Genomic DNA, 17,257 nt, shown 5'->3' on the forward strand with positions numbered 1-17,257 from the left:
GAAGTCAAGTGCTTCATGGACAATGATGAAGAGGTTTTTGACTTTGCCTCTGAAGAGTTCACTTGAGATGACTTGATTATTTCACTCATTTACATGGTCATTGAGTACAAGAAATTGTCTAATATCATTTCAACTCAACCAGTAAAACATATGAAGTATCCTCTAAGAATGACAAGCTCAAGGAGACAGTTCAACTGTTTACCAAAGAAAACGAGAGAGCCAACTATGTGTTTGCTGCATGGACGAAGTCTGGGGATGCAGTCAATTAGATGATAAGTCAGCTGAGGTCTGCCAAATGCAAATTTGGTCTAGGCTATGACAACAGCAACCCAGATAAGTCATGCAAGAAGTTGAAACCCAAGAAAGGCAAACTTCCTTGTACAAGTTTTGTCAAGGGTACCTCAACTAACAATCAAGCAAATCACGATGTAGATGAGTCATTAATTAAAAAGGAACTAAAATATGTAGAGCCAACTGATAACTCAAGGTGGCTTAATCCTGAGAAAAGGAAAGCCAACCGGTCAGCTGAACGTAAACTTGATAGACGACCAAGAAGGCCTAATCAAAGTTCATCATAAAAAACTTATGACTCATCTAAAGGCAGACAGAGAGATGTCAAACCTAATGCAAGTAAAATTATTAAGACTAATACTAAGAGATCCATCAAAGTAACACAAGTATGGATCCCCAAAGGAGTGATTAACCATGGACCCAATTAAATATGGGTACCAAAGGTGTAAATAGTTTCATTCGCATGATAAACATGTTAGCTACCTAGAGGATTTAGAATGGTATTTGGAAAATGGATGCTCAAGGCATATGACCGAAAATAGCAAGCTTCTAACCAACGTTGTAAAAGAATCTAGATCAAGAATCACATTTGGTGAAAACTCCAAGGGTAAGACCGTGGGCAATGTTAAGATTGTCTATGGTAACCTCACCATAAACAATGTGTTACTTATTGAAAATTTGTGCTACAACTTTCTTAATATAAGTCAAATGTGTGATATATGATATCTTGTTGAATTCCATAAGCAAGCATGCATAGTCAAGGATCAACAAGGAAGTACTCTATTGACCGGACATAGGACAAGTAATGTTTATAAGGTCAACTGGAAGAACAAATCATCTAATCGTATTTGCATGATATATAAGAATGATCAAAATTGACTTTGGCATAAGAGACTTAACCACCTATACTTTAAGACTATCAACTCTATATGTTATAAGGAATTAGTTGTAGGAATCCATAAGTTGAAGTTTTCTAAAGATAAAGTTTGTTTTGCTTGCCAGATGGGCAAACAGATTAAATCAACCTTTAAAAGTATAGGTAATCTTTAGTCTGAAAGGTATTTAGAACTCTTGTATATGTACCTTTTCGGTCCAATTAAGGTAACTATCTTAGGAGGCATGAGATATACCTTAGTAATTATTGATGACTACTCTAGGTTTCCTTGGGTTATTTTCTTACCTTCTAAAGATCAAGCTACTTCTAATTTGATTAAGATGATTAAAAGAGTGCAAAATGAAAAATCGGTAAGCATAATTAAAATTAGAAGTTATAGGGGCATTGAGTTCACTAACAGGACTTTGTCTTCTTACCTTGAAGAGTCTAGTATTAGACACGAGTTGTCTATTTCCAGAACTCCACAACAAAATGGCTTGACTGAAAGGAGAAACAAAACCCTTAAGGAAGCGGCTAGATCAATGATAGCCGACTCCGTCGTGGCTCAAAAGTTTTGGGCAGAGACTATCAATACATCATGTCTTACTTAAAATCGATCAATGAATAATAAAAGATTTAATAAGACGCCTTATGAGATTTACCATGGCCAAACTCCTAATATTCAATACTTTAGGATCTTTTGATGTAAGTGTTACATTCATAATAATGGCAAGAATTATTTGACCGCTTTTGATGCCAAAACCGATGTTGATATTATGTTAGGATATTCCTCAATCAGTAAAACTTATAGAGTGTATAATAAGCAAACTTTAATTGTTGAAGAATCATCCCATGTTGTGTTTGATGAGTCTATCGAAATTAATACCTCTAATTGAAGATGGAGAGGGCTGTTGGTTCAAGAATAAGAAAAGTAGATGAGAAGATAATCCTCACAAAAGAGAGAGAAATGGGTGAAAGACCTGCACCCATCTTTCTTTGCATGATTGCCAAGTGGCACATAAATATTTCCACCCCCTCATTTCTACTTAATATTAGTATTCAACCCCCCTTTTATCCTAACTTTAACTTTTACTCCAAAATCTTAATTCTTCATTCACAATTTAATAATATTAAATCTTGATTATTACAATCTACCCCTCTTAAATAAAATTTTGTCCCCAAAATTACTTACTCGAAAAGCTCTGGATACTTGTCCATCATATCTTGTTGTCGTTCCCACGTTGCTTCGTTAATGCCATGATTCTTCCATAAGACTTTTACTAGAGGAATTGACTTGTTGCGTAAGAATTTAACAGAAGATTCTAAAATTTGTACTGGTTTTTCCTCATAACTCAAAGCTGGTTGAACTTCGATATTTCTTTGTTCCACAACATGAGTCGGATCGCGCATACATTTGCGTAACATGGACACATGGAAGACATTATGGACTCCTTCCATTGACACAGGCAATTGAAGTTTGTAGGCCGCAGCACCTATCTTCCGCTTCTGGGAGATCAAACGGAGCTCGATTAGTTTCTGCTAGACAAGAAATGAAGAACATAACCAATACAGGGAACAAGGCCATTGATTTGTCTAATAGAATTTAAAATATCACTCTCCAATATGATAGCGAAGATGAAGTCCAGATCAACCGAAACATTGCTTCTGACCAGACGGCTAAGAATGTTGAAGCTCAACATGAACAAACTGTATCTCAGTAGGTGACTAACAGTCTAGATAATGCTGAGCAAACCGGTCGGTCAGATCTTGATCAGCCAACCGGTCGGTCAAATCTCGATCAAATAACCGGTCGGTTAGAAAATGTTTCGGGACCAAACTTTAAATGAAATAGAAATCCTCCTCCTGAGTTTATACTAGGTAACCCCTCTACGCCTCTTAGGACTAGACATCAGCTGTTAGATGAGTATGCAAACTCTACTTTAATCTCATAGATTAAACCTAAGAAGGTTGACGAAGCATTCTTTTGATCCTGATTGGATCCTTGCAATGCAAGAGGAGTATGGCATTTGGTTCCAAGACCAGATAATCAATCTGTCATTGGAACTAGATGGGTCTTTCACAACAAACTTAATGAAGATGGTTTGGTTACGAGGAACAAAACTAGATTAGTGGCTCAAGGATATAGACAAGAGGAAGACATTGACTTTGAGGAGTCTTTCGCTCCTGTGGCCAGACTTGAGGCCATTCGAATCTTTCGTCCATTTGCTGCTTTTAAAAACTTCAAGGTTTTTCAAATGCACGTTAAGAATGTCTTTCTTAATAGAATAATTAGTGAGAAGGTGTACGTTGAGCAACCTCCTAGTTTTAAAAATCCTACCTTGATGAACCATGTTTTTAGACTAGATAAAGCATTATATGGTCTTAAATAGGCTCCTAGAGCCTGGTATGATACACTTACCAAGTTCCTATTTGATCATGACTTTACAATAGGTTCTGTTGATAAGACATTGTTTAAATTTGTCGATGATTCTCACATTTTACTTGTCTGAATATATATTGATGACATTATTTTTGGGTCAACTAACCCCAAGCTATGTGAGAAGTTCTCTAAGATGATGATAAATAAATTCGAGATGAGCATGATGGGGAGCTAAGCTTCTTCTTGGGCCTTCAAGTTCGTCAACTTTAAGGAGGCAGCTTCATCAACTAAGAAAAGTACACAAAAGAGATGCTTAAAAAGTTTGGCATGGATAGTTACTCTGCTACCTCAACACCAATGAGCTCATCGATCAAACTTGATAATGATGAAGATGGTCAAAGCATTGACATCACTACCTATCGTGGGATCATTGACTCCATGCTCTATCTATAGAAAACATGACAGATATCCTCTTCGCTATTGGCATTTCTGGGAGATTTCAGACTATCCCTAAAGAATCCCATTATGTAGCTACTAAAAGAATTTTGAAATATCTAAAGGGAACTCAAAATATGGGATTGTGGTATTCGAAGGATTCTACTTTCTATTTAATAAGTTACTCTGATGCAGACTATGCATGTTGTAAGGTAGATAGGAAGAGCACCAGTAGAACATGTCAATTCCTTGGTGATCGTCTTGTCTCATGGTATAGCAAGAAATAAACTTCCATAACAACCTCAATGGCTGAAGCAGAATATCTAGTTACTGTGGATTCAACAACAACTGAAAGAATTCGGTATCCTGGCTGAGGAGTCTCCAATCTTCTATGACAACACGACCACGATAACTATAACCTACAATCTGATGTTTCATTCGAGGACCAAGCACATAGACATCAGCCACCACTTCATCCGAGATCATATTTCCCTGAAGCATATTCGGTTGGAATACGTGTCAACAGATCAACAAGTGGTCGGCATTTTCACCAAGCCACTCCCTGAGACTAAGTTTTCCTAATTTAGAAATATTTTGGGTCTTCTAGACCTTAACTAAACTTTATATAAAAATATGGCATGCATAAGTTTAAGGAGAACCTCTTTCTCTTAAAAACACTTTTATTGCATTTGTCTTTATAAAAACTCCATGTATGAATTTAGGGAGAAATGTTCTATAAAACCGATTTTATTACATGCTTTTAAAAAATATTTCTAGCATAAATTTAGAGGGAAATGAGTTGGTAAATCAATCAGACAGAAATAATAGGGCGGATTTCTCGTTTTGAACCGATCATATCATTCGACCGAAACCATTGTAGATCAGACTGAAACCGCTTAAGTAACTTGGAATTTTAGCCGACAAGTTATTTACAATTTGAACAAAATACCGCTCGGTCAGTCCTCGCTATAAGCGGAAGTGGTTTTTTTCAAATAAATAACTGACTCATTAAATAGAGGACATGTAGAAAACACATCTATTTCGGTTATTTACATGAAAGTTTCAGTAGTCTCATCTTCGAACCAAAGTGGGACATCTGTCTTATTTTTTCATTATCTGTCTTTGTACCTTTTCCACTAAAACATTAACAGTTATATTTCGAAATATTTTGAGGAAATATATATTTTTTAAATTCTTTTAAAATATTCCCAAATATCGAATAACATGAAGACACATGTCTTTCATTATTAAAAATTATAACTTATATTCATTATTATGATATATCAATATAATTGTTACATGATTCTTATTCTTAATAAAGTAAATAATGATGAGTTCCCTTGGGAATATATTTTTAAAAATGGCGCCTTATTTTTTTTCACAGCGTCTGGGAAACACGCCTCATTAATATGACGTTTTGTCTTCCTTTGCATTAAGTGCAGTTTGAAACACGTCTGTTCATTCTTTTAAAAACATCGTGCATGTCAAAAATTTTGCATCACAATATTCTTGAGATCTTCCTAAAACCTAAAACTTCGATTGCTCTGCCTTCTCTCTAGAAAAACTTCTTAATCTTCTTCAGTTATTCTAGCTTCTTGCAATGGCTAAAGAAAATGCTTTCTCTAACAATATGATGCAGGTGGACTTCGAATCCATCTACAACTCTAGGCTACCGGAGATGAACGCAGTTTTCCAATCTCTTGAGGCTTCCGGCCTCAAGAAGTTCCTAGGAGATCCCTTTATTAGCTACGACGAGGAAGTGCGGGTCTTCTTTGAATCTGCGAAGTTCATCGGAGATTCTATTTCGGAGAAGGTGCAAGAAACCAATATTATTCTATCAGAAGCCGCGTTCGTTGAGATTCTAAGGCTTCCAACGAAGGGCCATGACTTTTCTACGGAGATTATTTTCTGATATATTAGTCGAGATGCAAACTTATTTTTCGGATCTTGATGGTCCCATCAGCTGCAGCGGGAAGAAGAATCATCTAAAATGTGAATATCGTATTCTATGCGACCTCGTCGCCAAGTCACTTCAATGGAGGGGAGGAGCCTTTGATGCGATAACTAAATTCAAGTTTGAAATGATGGCTGCGATAACAAGGGGAGTAGCCGTGAATTGGGGATCTGAGATGTTCAATATTCTATGCCAGATGGTGCTTCCTCACAACAAAAAAGTCTAGGCTTTTCAGTTCAGATTGACTGGATCTTGAAGCATATAGGAGTTCCTACCAGTTCGGGTACTCCTCTAAATCCCAATAAGGTCTTGTCCTCCATCTCGGTTGGAGGATATATTACCAGAACAAAGAAAGGAAAATAGTCTAACTCTGAGGACTCTGGACAATAGTCGAGTGGTGGTAAATTGGCGGGTGGTAAATCGGCGGACGGATCCAAATGTATTAATACCTTCAGTCGCGCAACATCTGCAAAGAGACTCAAATCTTCTGGAGTTGAATAGGCTGTGAGCTCCAACAACATTATCAAAAACAAACCTGAAGAAGCTGGAGAAAGCAACTCATCCCGTAAGAAGACTAGGTTTGAGTTAAATATCCCTACTCCTCCTCTTTTTGTTGCCTCTCCTTTACCGCTAGAAGGTTCTCTAGTAGATCATCCAAAGCGAAGGTTGTGACACCTATTGATATTCCGTTTGAACCTACAACTTTAGAGTTTCAAACAGTAGTCGCTATTGTTCCAACCGATGTGTTCGACACTTTTATTGCTGATCGGTCGGATGTTCTTCTCGCCGATCAGACAAAGGACGCAGTAGCCGACCAACCTGATACTGTTCCTATTATCCAGTAGGAGGTTCTAACTGTGGTTGAGATATCCTCAACAGGTAAGGATTTTGATAAGATGACCATTACTCAAGAGTCAATACCTATTCCTTCCAATCAACAAGAGGTTCTGCCCTCTTCGACTACGGTCGATGTGGAAGTGGAAGATGTCACAAATGTTATGGAGGGTTCTTCAATAGGTGCTACCTTAAATACGTTTTTCATCCTTTGCCCAGATGAGACGAGTCAGAGGAATCGTGATCAGGGAACCTGTAGAGGATCCAAAACCTGTCAAAGTTGTAGGGGTAGGGAAATGCATTCCTGAATCAACGCCCGATTCCCCTCTTGATGTCACTCATGAAGCTCAAGCCTCAATAAATCTGATAATTGAAGAGGTTGAAGCTGCTTCCAATGTCAAAATTAATTTATTTAATATTTGGCTCAGCGCAAGACTCTACATAAGCTTCAATGAAGTGCTCCCTGATGTTGCAGAAGATGAGAAATGGATTGAATTGCGGAAATTGGAAAATGTAATATTCTCCTTGACTAGAACCAAAGTTGTTTCTGAAGCCCTCAAAAGAAGAGAATTTGTGGCAGCCTATGCAAGAGGTCGTGCACTTTTTCCATTTTATACCAACTATAGAAAGAACTTCAATTAGTTTTGCTGATCCTACGAAAATGGTTGCGGAGGTGGTTAACCATCTTAGCGGGATAATGGAGGAGTATTGTTCCACTGCTCTTAAATTCATGCATGGCACATAATCCTCCAGTTCAGATGAATCTCGGGCTTCTACTCCTCGAACAGACTTAAACTATTATGATGAGAACGAGCCAATGGATTTCTTTGACGAAATGCCACTCCCTCAGGGAAATGTTCGATTTATCTTCAGATCTGAACAGATCTTCGATGGAGGTGAGGAAACGTCGAAGGAGTATCTAATTGAGCATGAGAAGTCTTTTGCATAGGAACAAAGTTTTCAAATGTTTCTCTTTTGTGATCATTCACGACCATCCATTAAAGAGTAGTATCCCTTTTCTAAGGAAGAGATAGAGCACCATTGGGACTCTATGCGGGAAGATGAGCTACTATCTAATGAGAAAGTTTTAACATGTGTTACCCTTTCTAAGTCCGAAGAAAGTGAGAAATAAGATGAGGAAGATCAAGCATGTTCAAAACCATCGTCTGCAGCTGACGAGTTCCCTTTTCTTCTCCTCAAATTGAAAATACTCCCCCGACAGGTGTTGAATCATCTCCTCTAGAAGAGTAGGAGGCTAAGGAGAAGGTGTACGAAACTCAAAGATCCAAGCAACCGACTCCTACTAACTCTCTTAATGGTATGTCATTCAAATCCAAAGAAATTTCGGGTTGTATCCGTAAACTGTGCAATGAGGTTCTTAGAGATGAGGTCGGTACTCAAGCAATAATTTATGCACCTCATCCTCAAGCTCCATCGTAGAACGTAGAAACAGAGTTATCCATTCAAGTTAGTTCTCATCCTGCACCTCTTCGTTTTGTCCCTATTGGCTTCCACCTATCTGTCCATTCTCAATCCGAAGAGGAGTCTCCAAGAACAATGAACATCTACCAAATTGTCATGGAGGCTCTGGCTCCGTGACTTGAAGCATTTCAATCCTTTAGCTCAAGGTTGGACCGCATAGAGAGTTTATTTGCATCATCATCGGTTGCGCATGCCGAGCTAGCCGTGGCTCATAAGACCATATAAGGAAACATTATTGGCAACATGCAAGAGCTTTTTAGGATGAGAAATCAACTAACTAGGATGGAATCCCTTTTCGACACGAATCTCACTCTTCATGGAGTAGACTAAATCTTCAGTTGATCTTCTTACCTCTCAAATGATGGAAATGGAAAAATATCTTAAGGAAACTGAAGTAGAAAGAATTGAAGAAGCTGATGCAGTTGCGCGCAGATTTCAAGATGAGGAGAATGCAGCTGTTGAGGCTACTAAACAATCTGCTAAAGTTGATGACCCTGATGACATTACTTCGGAAGAAATGAAGAATTAAGGAATTTTCACCCTCACAATTCTCGTTCCAAATGTAAGTCCTCTTCAAGCGGTCAGATGGTTGCTCATAACAGGTCCAATCATGCTCCCCGAGGCGGTGGCTCTCGAGCTCAAAGAGGAAGAGGACGTGGACAAATTTCATGTGGTCGTGTTGAAGGAAACTTTGTTACTAAATTGATGGAGGACATTGAAGACAGAACCATAAGAGGGGATTCTAAAATTCTTTACTTTATGTCCTTTTAATTATGAACTCCTTGAAATGATTTTGTTGAATTGCTGCTCTTGACTAATGCATTTCGTGACTTGGTTATCAAACAGGGAAAGTTGCTTGATACATGTTTAAAATATAATCAATTACTAGTTTTGATCATTTTTAGAACAAACAATCAAAGAGGGAAAATAGCTAGATATACATTATTGACTTTGATAATTTATTCTAAACAATCAAAGAGGGAGAAATTGTAAGATTAAAGTCACTAATTAACTTAGGATAATTAATCGACGTTATAAAATTATTGGGTTTTGATGATAATCAAAAAGAGAGAAATTGTCAGATTAAATTAATCTAGGACATTTGCTATAATAATTCTACCGGGTTTTGATAATTTCACTTAAATAATCAAAAAGGGAGAAATTGTTAGATTAAAGTATTTTATTAAGTTTAAGTGTATTAATAAGACTGAGTTGTGTTATTGATTATGTATAGGGTCAAAGTAAAGAAAACCGAAATGGGAATCAGTCCGATATTTGATTAAATTTTGTATTTGATCAACTTCGGTATTTTAGAGAAGCGCGTTCGGTTTTCTGTTCAGCTTTAGTTTTGGAGAAGAGCTTTCGGTTTTCTGTTTGGCTTCGGTTTTGCAGAAGTCTTTTGAAATATTAGCGTACTATAAGTTGGTATGAAGGATAATCCAACCTATACAGACTAGAGATCTCAAGAACTAGGTTCAATGGGACAACTTAATTGTACTGATTTGGAAAGTTATTGTTGAGGATTAATCCTATAACGAAACAATATATATTTTGACAAGGATAAACATATCGTTTTTAATGATTCTTTGTGAGAAAAGAGATCACCTATGTGAGGGAGAAGTGGGGTCGCTTTGAAATAATTGCGGCTAAATTCAAGACCCTCATAGAACCAGGCACGTATTCCATGGCCTTAACGGACACAACCATGAGAGTTTGACATTTATTAGGAAGAATTCTATGTGAAAGTGTGTAATCGTTTACACAAATGAAAGAATAGTTCAAGGATATCGAGTTTACTAGTCGGCTAGTAAAGTTATATACTTTCATAAGAGAAAGTTTACAGGGTTACACCTACCTATCTTATGTAAAATTCAACTGTTAAATCATTCACCGGGTTTATCTTTCAATTTCCATTAATGTTAGAGATTGCTGGAATTTTAAACTAATTCATAAATTCCATTAATGAAAGGAAATGAGAATTTGGGTAAATAAAATCAAATAAAATTCAAACGAAATTCACACGAAATTCAAATGTGAATTAAACTAAAATTTGATCCAAATAATTAAATTATTATAATTAATTTGTTATTTATGTAATTAATATTTAATGACTTGAAGAATAATTATCAAATTAAATATTTTTAACTTTGTTAATTGTCATTGTAACCTTCATGATATTATTGCTATTAATTTATTAGCAATTTTGAAAATCATGTAACGTGTATTTTTTAATGAAGAGAAAATGCAAAGGACAATGAAGAGGCAATCAAGGTCATCCGTTAGATCAAATTAATGGTTAATTTTATTTTATGAAAGTTTATCTTTTCAATAATATAAAACCCCTCATCTTACAATTTGTCACTCTAGAATTCTAAAAGTCTTTCTGTTCTTTGTGAGTGTTCTTCGAGTTTCTTGACTCGACCATTTCTATGCAAAACCCGATGATTGTGATTCAAGTACATTGATTAAGTTCAATGCGTAGTGATTCTAGTACAGAATCACTACTGGATTCGTTGTACCTTGGGAGACAGTCATCTGCAATAAGCTCCAACACAAACGGGAGACGATGGAACTGTTTTAAAGAAAATGTGTTTAACACATGCCTCGAATCAATATCTCAATTTTGTAATTTTGTTCTTCTTTATATTTAATTTAATTTAATTTATTTGTAATATCATATGTATATACATTTTATGTAATTTAAAGACAAGATATCTAACAGTCCATACTTGATTACTTAACTAGGAGAGCAATTTTTTTTAAAAATCACTCTTCGGAATTGGCTTGAAGTGACCCACGAGTAGTGGTTCAAACATCAATTTCCAAAAATACTCGAGCTTCATATGATTTCATACGTTCAAAATGACCGTCTTGAAAGATCGTGAACTTTGAGTATAATATTGTTGTTTGACAAAATGCACCGAACAACCAGTTTGGGGATTATTTATGCGTCCAAATATTATTTTTCAAAATGAGTTGGAATTCAAGAAATCTGAAACATTCAGATTTACCGATTCATAAAATCTTGAATTTTAAGTATAAAATTGTTGTTAGAAATTTGTGTTGAATGCCATTAAAAATGTAAAATTGTCACAACTGAGTTGAACTAGGCAGATCAGGAGCAGGTCAACACGCCAGAATACACACCCAACAGGATTCAAAAACGCGCGTGTTGGCGTCATGATGACCGCTGGGCGTAGGGTTATTTGTGAAAAATGTTCAAATCATGGGTTTTTGAGGTATTTTCTACAGAAAAATCACCCAGGTTGCTATACTCAATAAAATTAGTTTTTTATTGGATGTTTGGGAAAGATTAAAGAGTCCTCTATGAAGTTTGTTAATATTCGGAATAACGTTTACGCACCTAACCCCTTTCAAATTGGCGGTAGAAGACGATGCGACCAAGACAAGATCAAACCAGACATGTCATCGTTGTTTAATTCATAACTAATGTTGTAGTGCTTAGTTTTTGGATTGTAACCTACAGTTGGAAATCTGAGACGTAGCCCGTTCGAATGGCACTAGTCTCATGTCTATATTCAACGGTTAAGGCGGTAAATTTAGCCTGACAACCCGATGCAGACTCACTCACATTGTTCCTAAAGAGAACTAGAGCATATGGTGAGTTTGAAATTTCATATCTTTCGATTGGCTTAACCATTTTGAGCAAGCGAGATACTAATCGAAAGACCTTTAAGTTAAATTTCATTTGATACTAAGTAGCACTCACAGTTCTACATACAGCCCACGTGAGGTTGCCGGTAAGCCAATCCGTTCACTTTGAGACCCTCGGCGTTTCATCAAGAATTGCATGGACATGCGGCCATCCTTGAAGATTCCTTCCAATACCAAAGTGGAAGCTAACAGATTCACATTTCCAACGCATCCTGGCTCAACCTCAATGGTGATCAAAGTCAAAAGTTATAACCATTTGAATTTTTTGTTGAAACCGAAACTAAAGATATGCTAAACTTTAAAATTTTGTAAATTGGGCCACAATCCAGAATGTTAGCTGTTTCAAATTGAAGAATCAAGTTAGACAGGTTACCTACTGAAAGTGCTTGGCCTCAACAAAAGGGAACACAAATTCAGCTCAGGGTGACTACCGAGTAAGTTGTTTAGAAATAAAAATATCCTTGAAAGGGGTATATAAGTAGAACACCTCATTAATTTGAGGCAAGCTGGGCCATTTGAAAATTTCCAATTATCCTAGAGAGAGAAGAGGCTTGGAGAGAAAGCAACCAACTTAAAAACAAGTCAAATGTGATTCTGGCGAGGTTCCATATTTTCCGGTGAGATCAAATCCAGCTTTTGTTCTTTCAGTTCTTCTTTCTTCTTTAGATAGATTTTTACTCTAACAATGTTATAGTTCATTCAAGACGTCGGTTCTGTACACCGACGTCGACGATAATTTGAATCCTTACAGTTTCATTAAATAATTTATGTTTTGTTAATTGATTGATTAATTGTTTGAATGTTGTTTGAATCATAAGTTAATCTAGTTGCTAGAGTCCTAGGTTAGAAAGAGTATTAGTTAGGAAGAGACAAGGTCTTGACTAGCCTCGTTTCTGAAATTCTATCGCTGGATCTTCAATAATTGGTCGTCGGAGGAAGGATCGTCGACCGGTGCTTCATCACTGATCTAGATCGCATCCTCAATGCAGCAAAGGCGTAATTAGAACTTTAGACGACGAGGAACACTCTAGTGTTGATCGCGGAGCCAAAGCATTGAAGAAGGAGGAGTTATATACACTAATTATTGTCTGGTTTCCTAATCTAAAGAGTAATATTTTTTTGATTCTTTTGATCTTCTCTTATGTTAATCAAAACATCTTCATAGGACGTTCATTAAGTTAGCGAGCCTCCGTAGTGACGAGCTCTAGTCTTTCAGAGCAACAACGATGCCAGGGAGACGCTCTGTCGGATGTCGAAAGTCCATATCGAGGAAGAGAGAGCGTTCCTCTATTCGTCGATGCTTGATTCTAGTGAGCTCTGGAAGAGCAGCAAGACGACGAAGTTGTTGCTGATTCTGGAGCGGCTTCCGAGCTGACAAGGACAATCGAGGATTCCATGTGCTTTTATGGCATCGGGAACCGACTAACAACTATAGACGGAGGAAAACGACGAAGCCCTACAATTACCTCTTCTCTTTTAGGAATTTCAAAATTCCTGAGCTTTTGAAGAATATTTAAAGAGGCTCATGCGCTCTCCATTCTTTTAATTCAACCTAGAAACTTTAATTCATAATTAATTTAATAATTCTAAATTAAATAGTCCCCCAGATGTTTTGCCTTGTGTAATTTTGACCTTGAACTTCCATATTCAAATCATTTTCAGAGGATTCAAATTATTTTGGTCCCTAGACTATTGTCAATGTCCAATATGGCCCTCCAATTTTATATTCGTCCAATTTTGGATATAAAGTTTCAATTTTCAACTTTTGGGAAATTTATTAAGGCTTGTTTGGTTTCCTTTTATACCAAACAACATTGTTTCTTCAATTGGAACTTCTAAATAATTTTAGAAAAATTCTCAAAATTCAGGAGCTCATATCTGGAGCTTTAAGGAAAATAATATTTTTTTATAATTTTTGGGGCCCGTTTGGAAAACAAATTATTTTGGAACTTTCATATCTAGAGCTCTATGGCCTAGAAAATTATAAAAATTTTCGTAGTATGTTCATAAAAATAGTTTTGACCTTCCTGAAAATTTTTAGTATTTTCGGAACACTTTTAAAAAAATGCTCATTTTAGCGGAGTCATATCGGGTGTCTCCTAACCCCGAAAAATTCCAAAATCGAATGCTAAGTGTTTCTAAAAATATGTTCGACATGCACAAAAACTCTTGAGATTTTCTAACTCTTTTGGAAAATTTCTCAATTTTGATTATTGCATACATCAGGGCTCCAATTCCCCATCTTTGTTTCTTAATCCACATTCTTGTATACTAATGAAGTCCTTCATGTGCAAGGATTCCATCAATAAGAAAATCAGCAAATGCGAGAGTTCACATTGTGGTTCACATGTGTGCCCAAAGAGCCCATTCGAAGTTCCGTTTTCGCAAAAGGGTTTTCGTAGTAGAATATGATAGATCGTGATGAAATTTTTTGTTTCTGGTGGTTAGACAAACTTCAATCAGGACAATGTTTATATTAGTAGCCAATTGTGATTTACATCTAGAGGAGATAAATGTTAAAATATATTATTTTTTTTGCATAGTGATTTGAAGGAGTAAATTTACATTAAACAACTATAATGGTTCACTCAACCTGGACGTGAATATTTAGTGTACATGTTAAAGAAACCATTGTACGGGTTAAAACAATTTCAAAATAGTGGTCAGATAGTTTGACTCGTGAATGATTAAAATTGTTTATAGGAATGTGAGTATGATTGTTGTGTTTAAGTCCAAAGACTTGACGACGGGTCTGTTATTTTTCTGTACTTTAGGTGGATGATTTGTTGATTGCTACATAACATATTCATGATATTATTAGCTTGAAAGTTTGTTGAGTCATGAGTTTGATATTAAAGATTTAGGTGTTGCGAAGAGGATTCTTGGAATGAAAATTCTAAGGTTAGATGTTCAAGAAAATTGTGATAATCTCAATAGGATTATGTTGAGAAAGTTACTAGACATATTTGAGATTAACAATTCATAGTTAAGTTTCTTCTAAACAATGTTCTTAGACAAACAAAGATATTGAAGACGTGACAAATGTTTCATATGCAAGTGAAGTTAGTTGTTTGATGAATACAACAATTTGTACACAACTGGATTTGGCTCAAGTTATGAGTCAAGTTAGTAAGTTAATGTCAAAACCGTGTAATCAACATTGAGAAAACAATTAAATGGATCTTCAGATAGCTGAAGGGCACTTCAAGTTATTGTATTGTTTTTGGTGATCAATAAGTTGATTTTGTAGTTGTTGGATATGTGGATTCAAACTATGTTGGTGATATTAATGACAAAAAATTTATAGTCAGTTTGTGTTTTGCTCTTTGTGGGCGACTTATCGGATTATAGATATTGGGGGTAAGGGTGGTGATCAAACATCAAGCATGAAAGCAAGTCTTGTTTTTTTGCTAAATAGTTAAGAGACTGCTTTAACAAAGATGGAAAAGATTAAGAATTAGATATTATGAGTGAAAAGTAGTAGCAGAGAATTGAAAGAAGACGGTTGAGTAATTAAGAGGAATTAACGAGGACAGTGGTGCGCATCATGACCTTGAACTCGCGGAAATCGACACGGCCGTCGTGATTACTATCCACCGATAAGATCATTTTCTTGCATCCATCAATCTCTTTTCCTTCAACAAATCCTAGCTTCCCTAAAACAGTCTGCAATTCGTTTGCAGATATAAATCCATCACCATCTTCATCAAACACCTTGAACGCCTCACTCAGATCCACTTCTTCCTGTGACTTCTTTGAATCCCCAGATTCTTCCTCCTTCTCACCCTGCCAGAGATTCAATCATTGTGTTGAGCAACAACAACAACAAGGAAGTAATTAAGGAAGGAGAAATGACCTGTTCGAGGCCGGCGAAGAAGGTGTCGTTAAGGGATCTGTGAAGAATTTCGAAATCCAGAAAGTCTAGACCGATTTGACCTGGTTGAATTTGGGATTTGACTATGGAAGAGAGTTCGGATAGATCCGCTTCGAGTCCGAGGCGGAGGAGAGCCTGGCTAAGCTCGTCGATGGTGATGATTTCGTCGTGGTTACTATCGAAGAGGTCGAATACGCGGCGAAGCCTTACGGAGTTGAGGCTTGAACTACGGAGTCGGAATGATTTAGACGTCGATTTGGATTTGGTGCCGATTAGACTCGGCTTCTTACAGTTATCGGTTGCGGATTCCATGATAATGTTGCTAGATCTGCTTCTCTCAAGGCTGTCTATGGATATTTGATTTCAGTTGTGGATTTTGTAGAGAATAAGAAGAGGAAGGAGCGGAGAAAGAGACTAGACGTCGTACATGGAAATTGGTCCTTGACCAATCCTTGTGCGCATAATGGAGTGAGTTAGAGTTGGTTTAATGTTGGTATTTTTTTTTTAGAATTTTATTTAAAATTTAATATTTTTCCTCACTCATTTTATTCAACAAAATACTTAAAAAAAATATATTATTTTTTAATATATTTTCTCTCATTTTCAATTAAAATTTAAAAGAATTAAGTGAAACAAAATTTTATTCAAAATCATCCCAAATCAAACAAGCTCTTAGTGGAGACCCATAGCGCGGAGAGAGAATCACATGTACGAGTCAACAATCAACAGTAGCATTGTACTACGTGTTTTACGAGCAGTTACACATAGGTCTTGTTTGTTTTTTAATTAGAGACTTCTCAACAGAATAATTCCACGTTTGAAAATTTACAAATCTTTTTAACTTCTTTCATAAAGATTAGCTTCAGTTCAACTTTTTATATATATATATATATATATATATATATATATATATATATAATAATCAATATTTAATTTGAATTTACTTAGCTAAGATTATTAGTATGGGTGTATAAACTAATTGATCTTGGATTCAAGGTTAGCCCTATGAATTTGGGAAATTATACAAATTTAAATTTTGAAGCCGTTATATAAAATATATAAAATAGTAATTTTTTTTTTTAAATTTTAATAATATAAAATAAAATATAAATAATTAATATATTATAATTCGGAGACTAAAAAAGAGATAAAAAAGTTGTTTTTATAATATATATTTAATATTAAAAAAGAAAAAAGAGAAAAAAATAATATTAATAATATAATATTATTAAATATTAAAAAATGGGGCCTATAAAAGTAGGGTTCTATCCAATCCACAAACTTATTCTCAAATCCAAAATTAAATAAACGTCACATCAAACAGTAATTCATCTTTAATTTCAAAAACTTATTTTCAAATTCAAAAAAATATTTTTAAAATATTCCTTTTTTACACAAATTTTTTAGCCTTGTTACTATTATCTATATATTTATCAACTTCACATATTTAACTTCAAT

At 35.7% G+C, this 17,257-nt stretch overlaps 1 protein-coding gene across 1 annotated transcript; it reads right to left on the bottom strand.

Annotated features, from left to right (window-relative positions):
• Positions 1-15,362: 15,362 nt before the first annotated feature.
• LOC124926131 (calcium-binding protein CML42-like) lies at positions 15,363-16,198 on the bottom strand. Its single transcript, XM_047466306.1, has 2 exons — positions 15,782-16,198; positions 15,363-15,711 (listed from the first exon to the last, which is right to left on the bottom strand). The coding sequence occupies exons 1-2, from the start codon at positions 16,109-16,111 to the stop codon at positions 15,439-15,441; spliced, it is 603 nt and encodes a 200-aa protein (XP_047322262.1). The 5' UTR covers positions 16,112-16,198; the 3' UTR covers positions 15,363-15,438.
• Between the last annotated feature and the right edge of the window lie 1,059 nt (positions 16,199-17,257).

Source organism: Impatiens glandulifera, chromosome 2 (assembly GCF_907164915.1).
Source record: "Impatiens glandulifera chromosome 2, dImpGla2.1, whole genome shotgun sequence".
Taxonomy (NCBI): domain Eukaryota; kingdom Viridiplantae; phylum Streptophyta; class Magnoliopsida; order Ericales; family Balsaminaceae; genus Impatiens; species Impatiens glandulifera.

Bases quoted from the DNA above. Each gene is read 5' to 3' on its own strand.
- LOC124926131 (XM_047466306.1), bottom strand. From the start codon at position 16,111: ATGGAATCCGCAACCGATAACTGTAAGAAGCCGAGTCTAATCGGCACC. The intron at 15,712-15,781 runs GTCATTTCTCCT...AATCTCTGGCAG, and splicing joins TCTTCGCCGGCCTCGAACAG to GGTGAGAAGGAGGAAGAATC.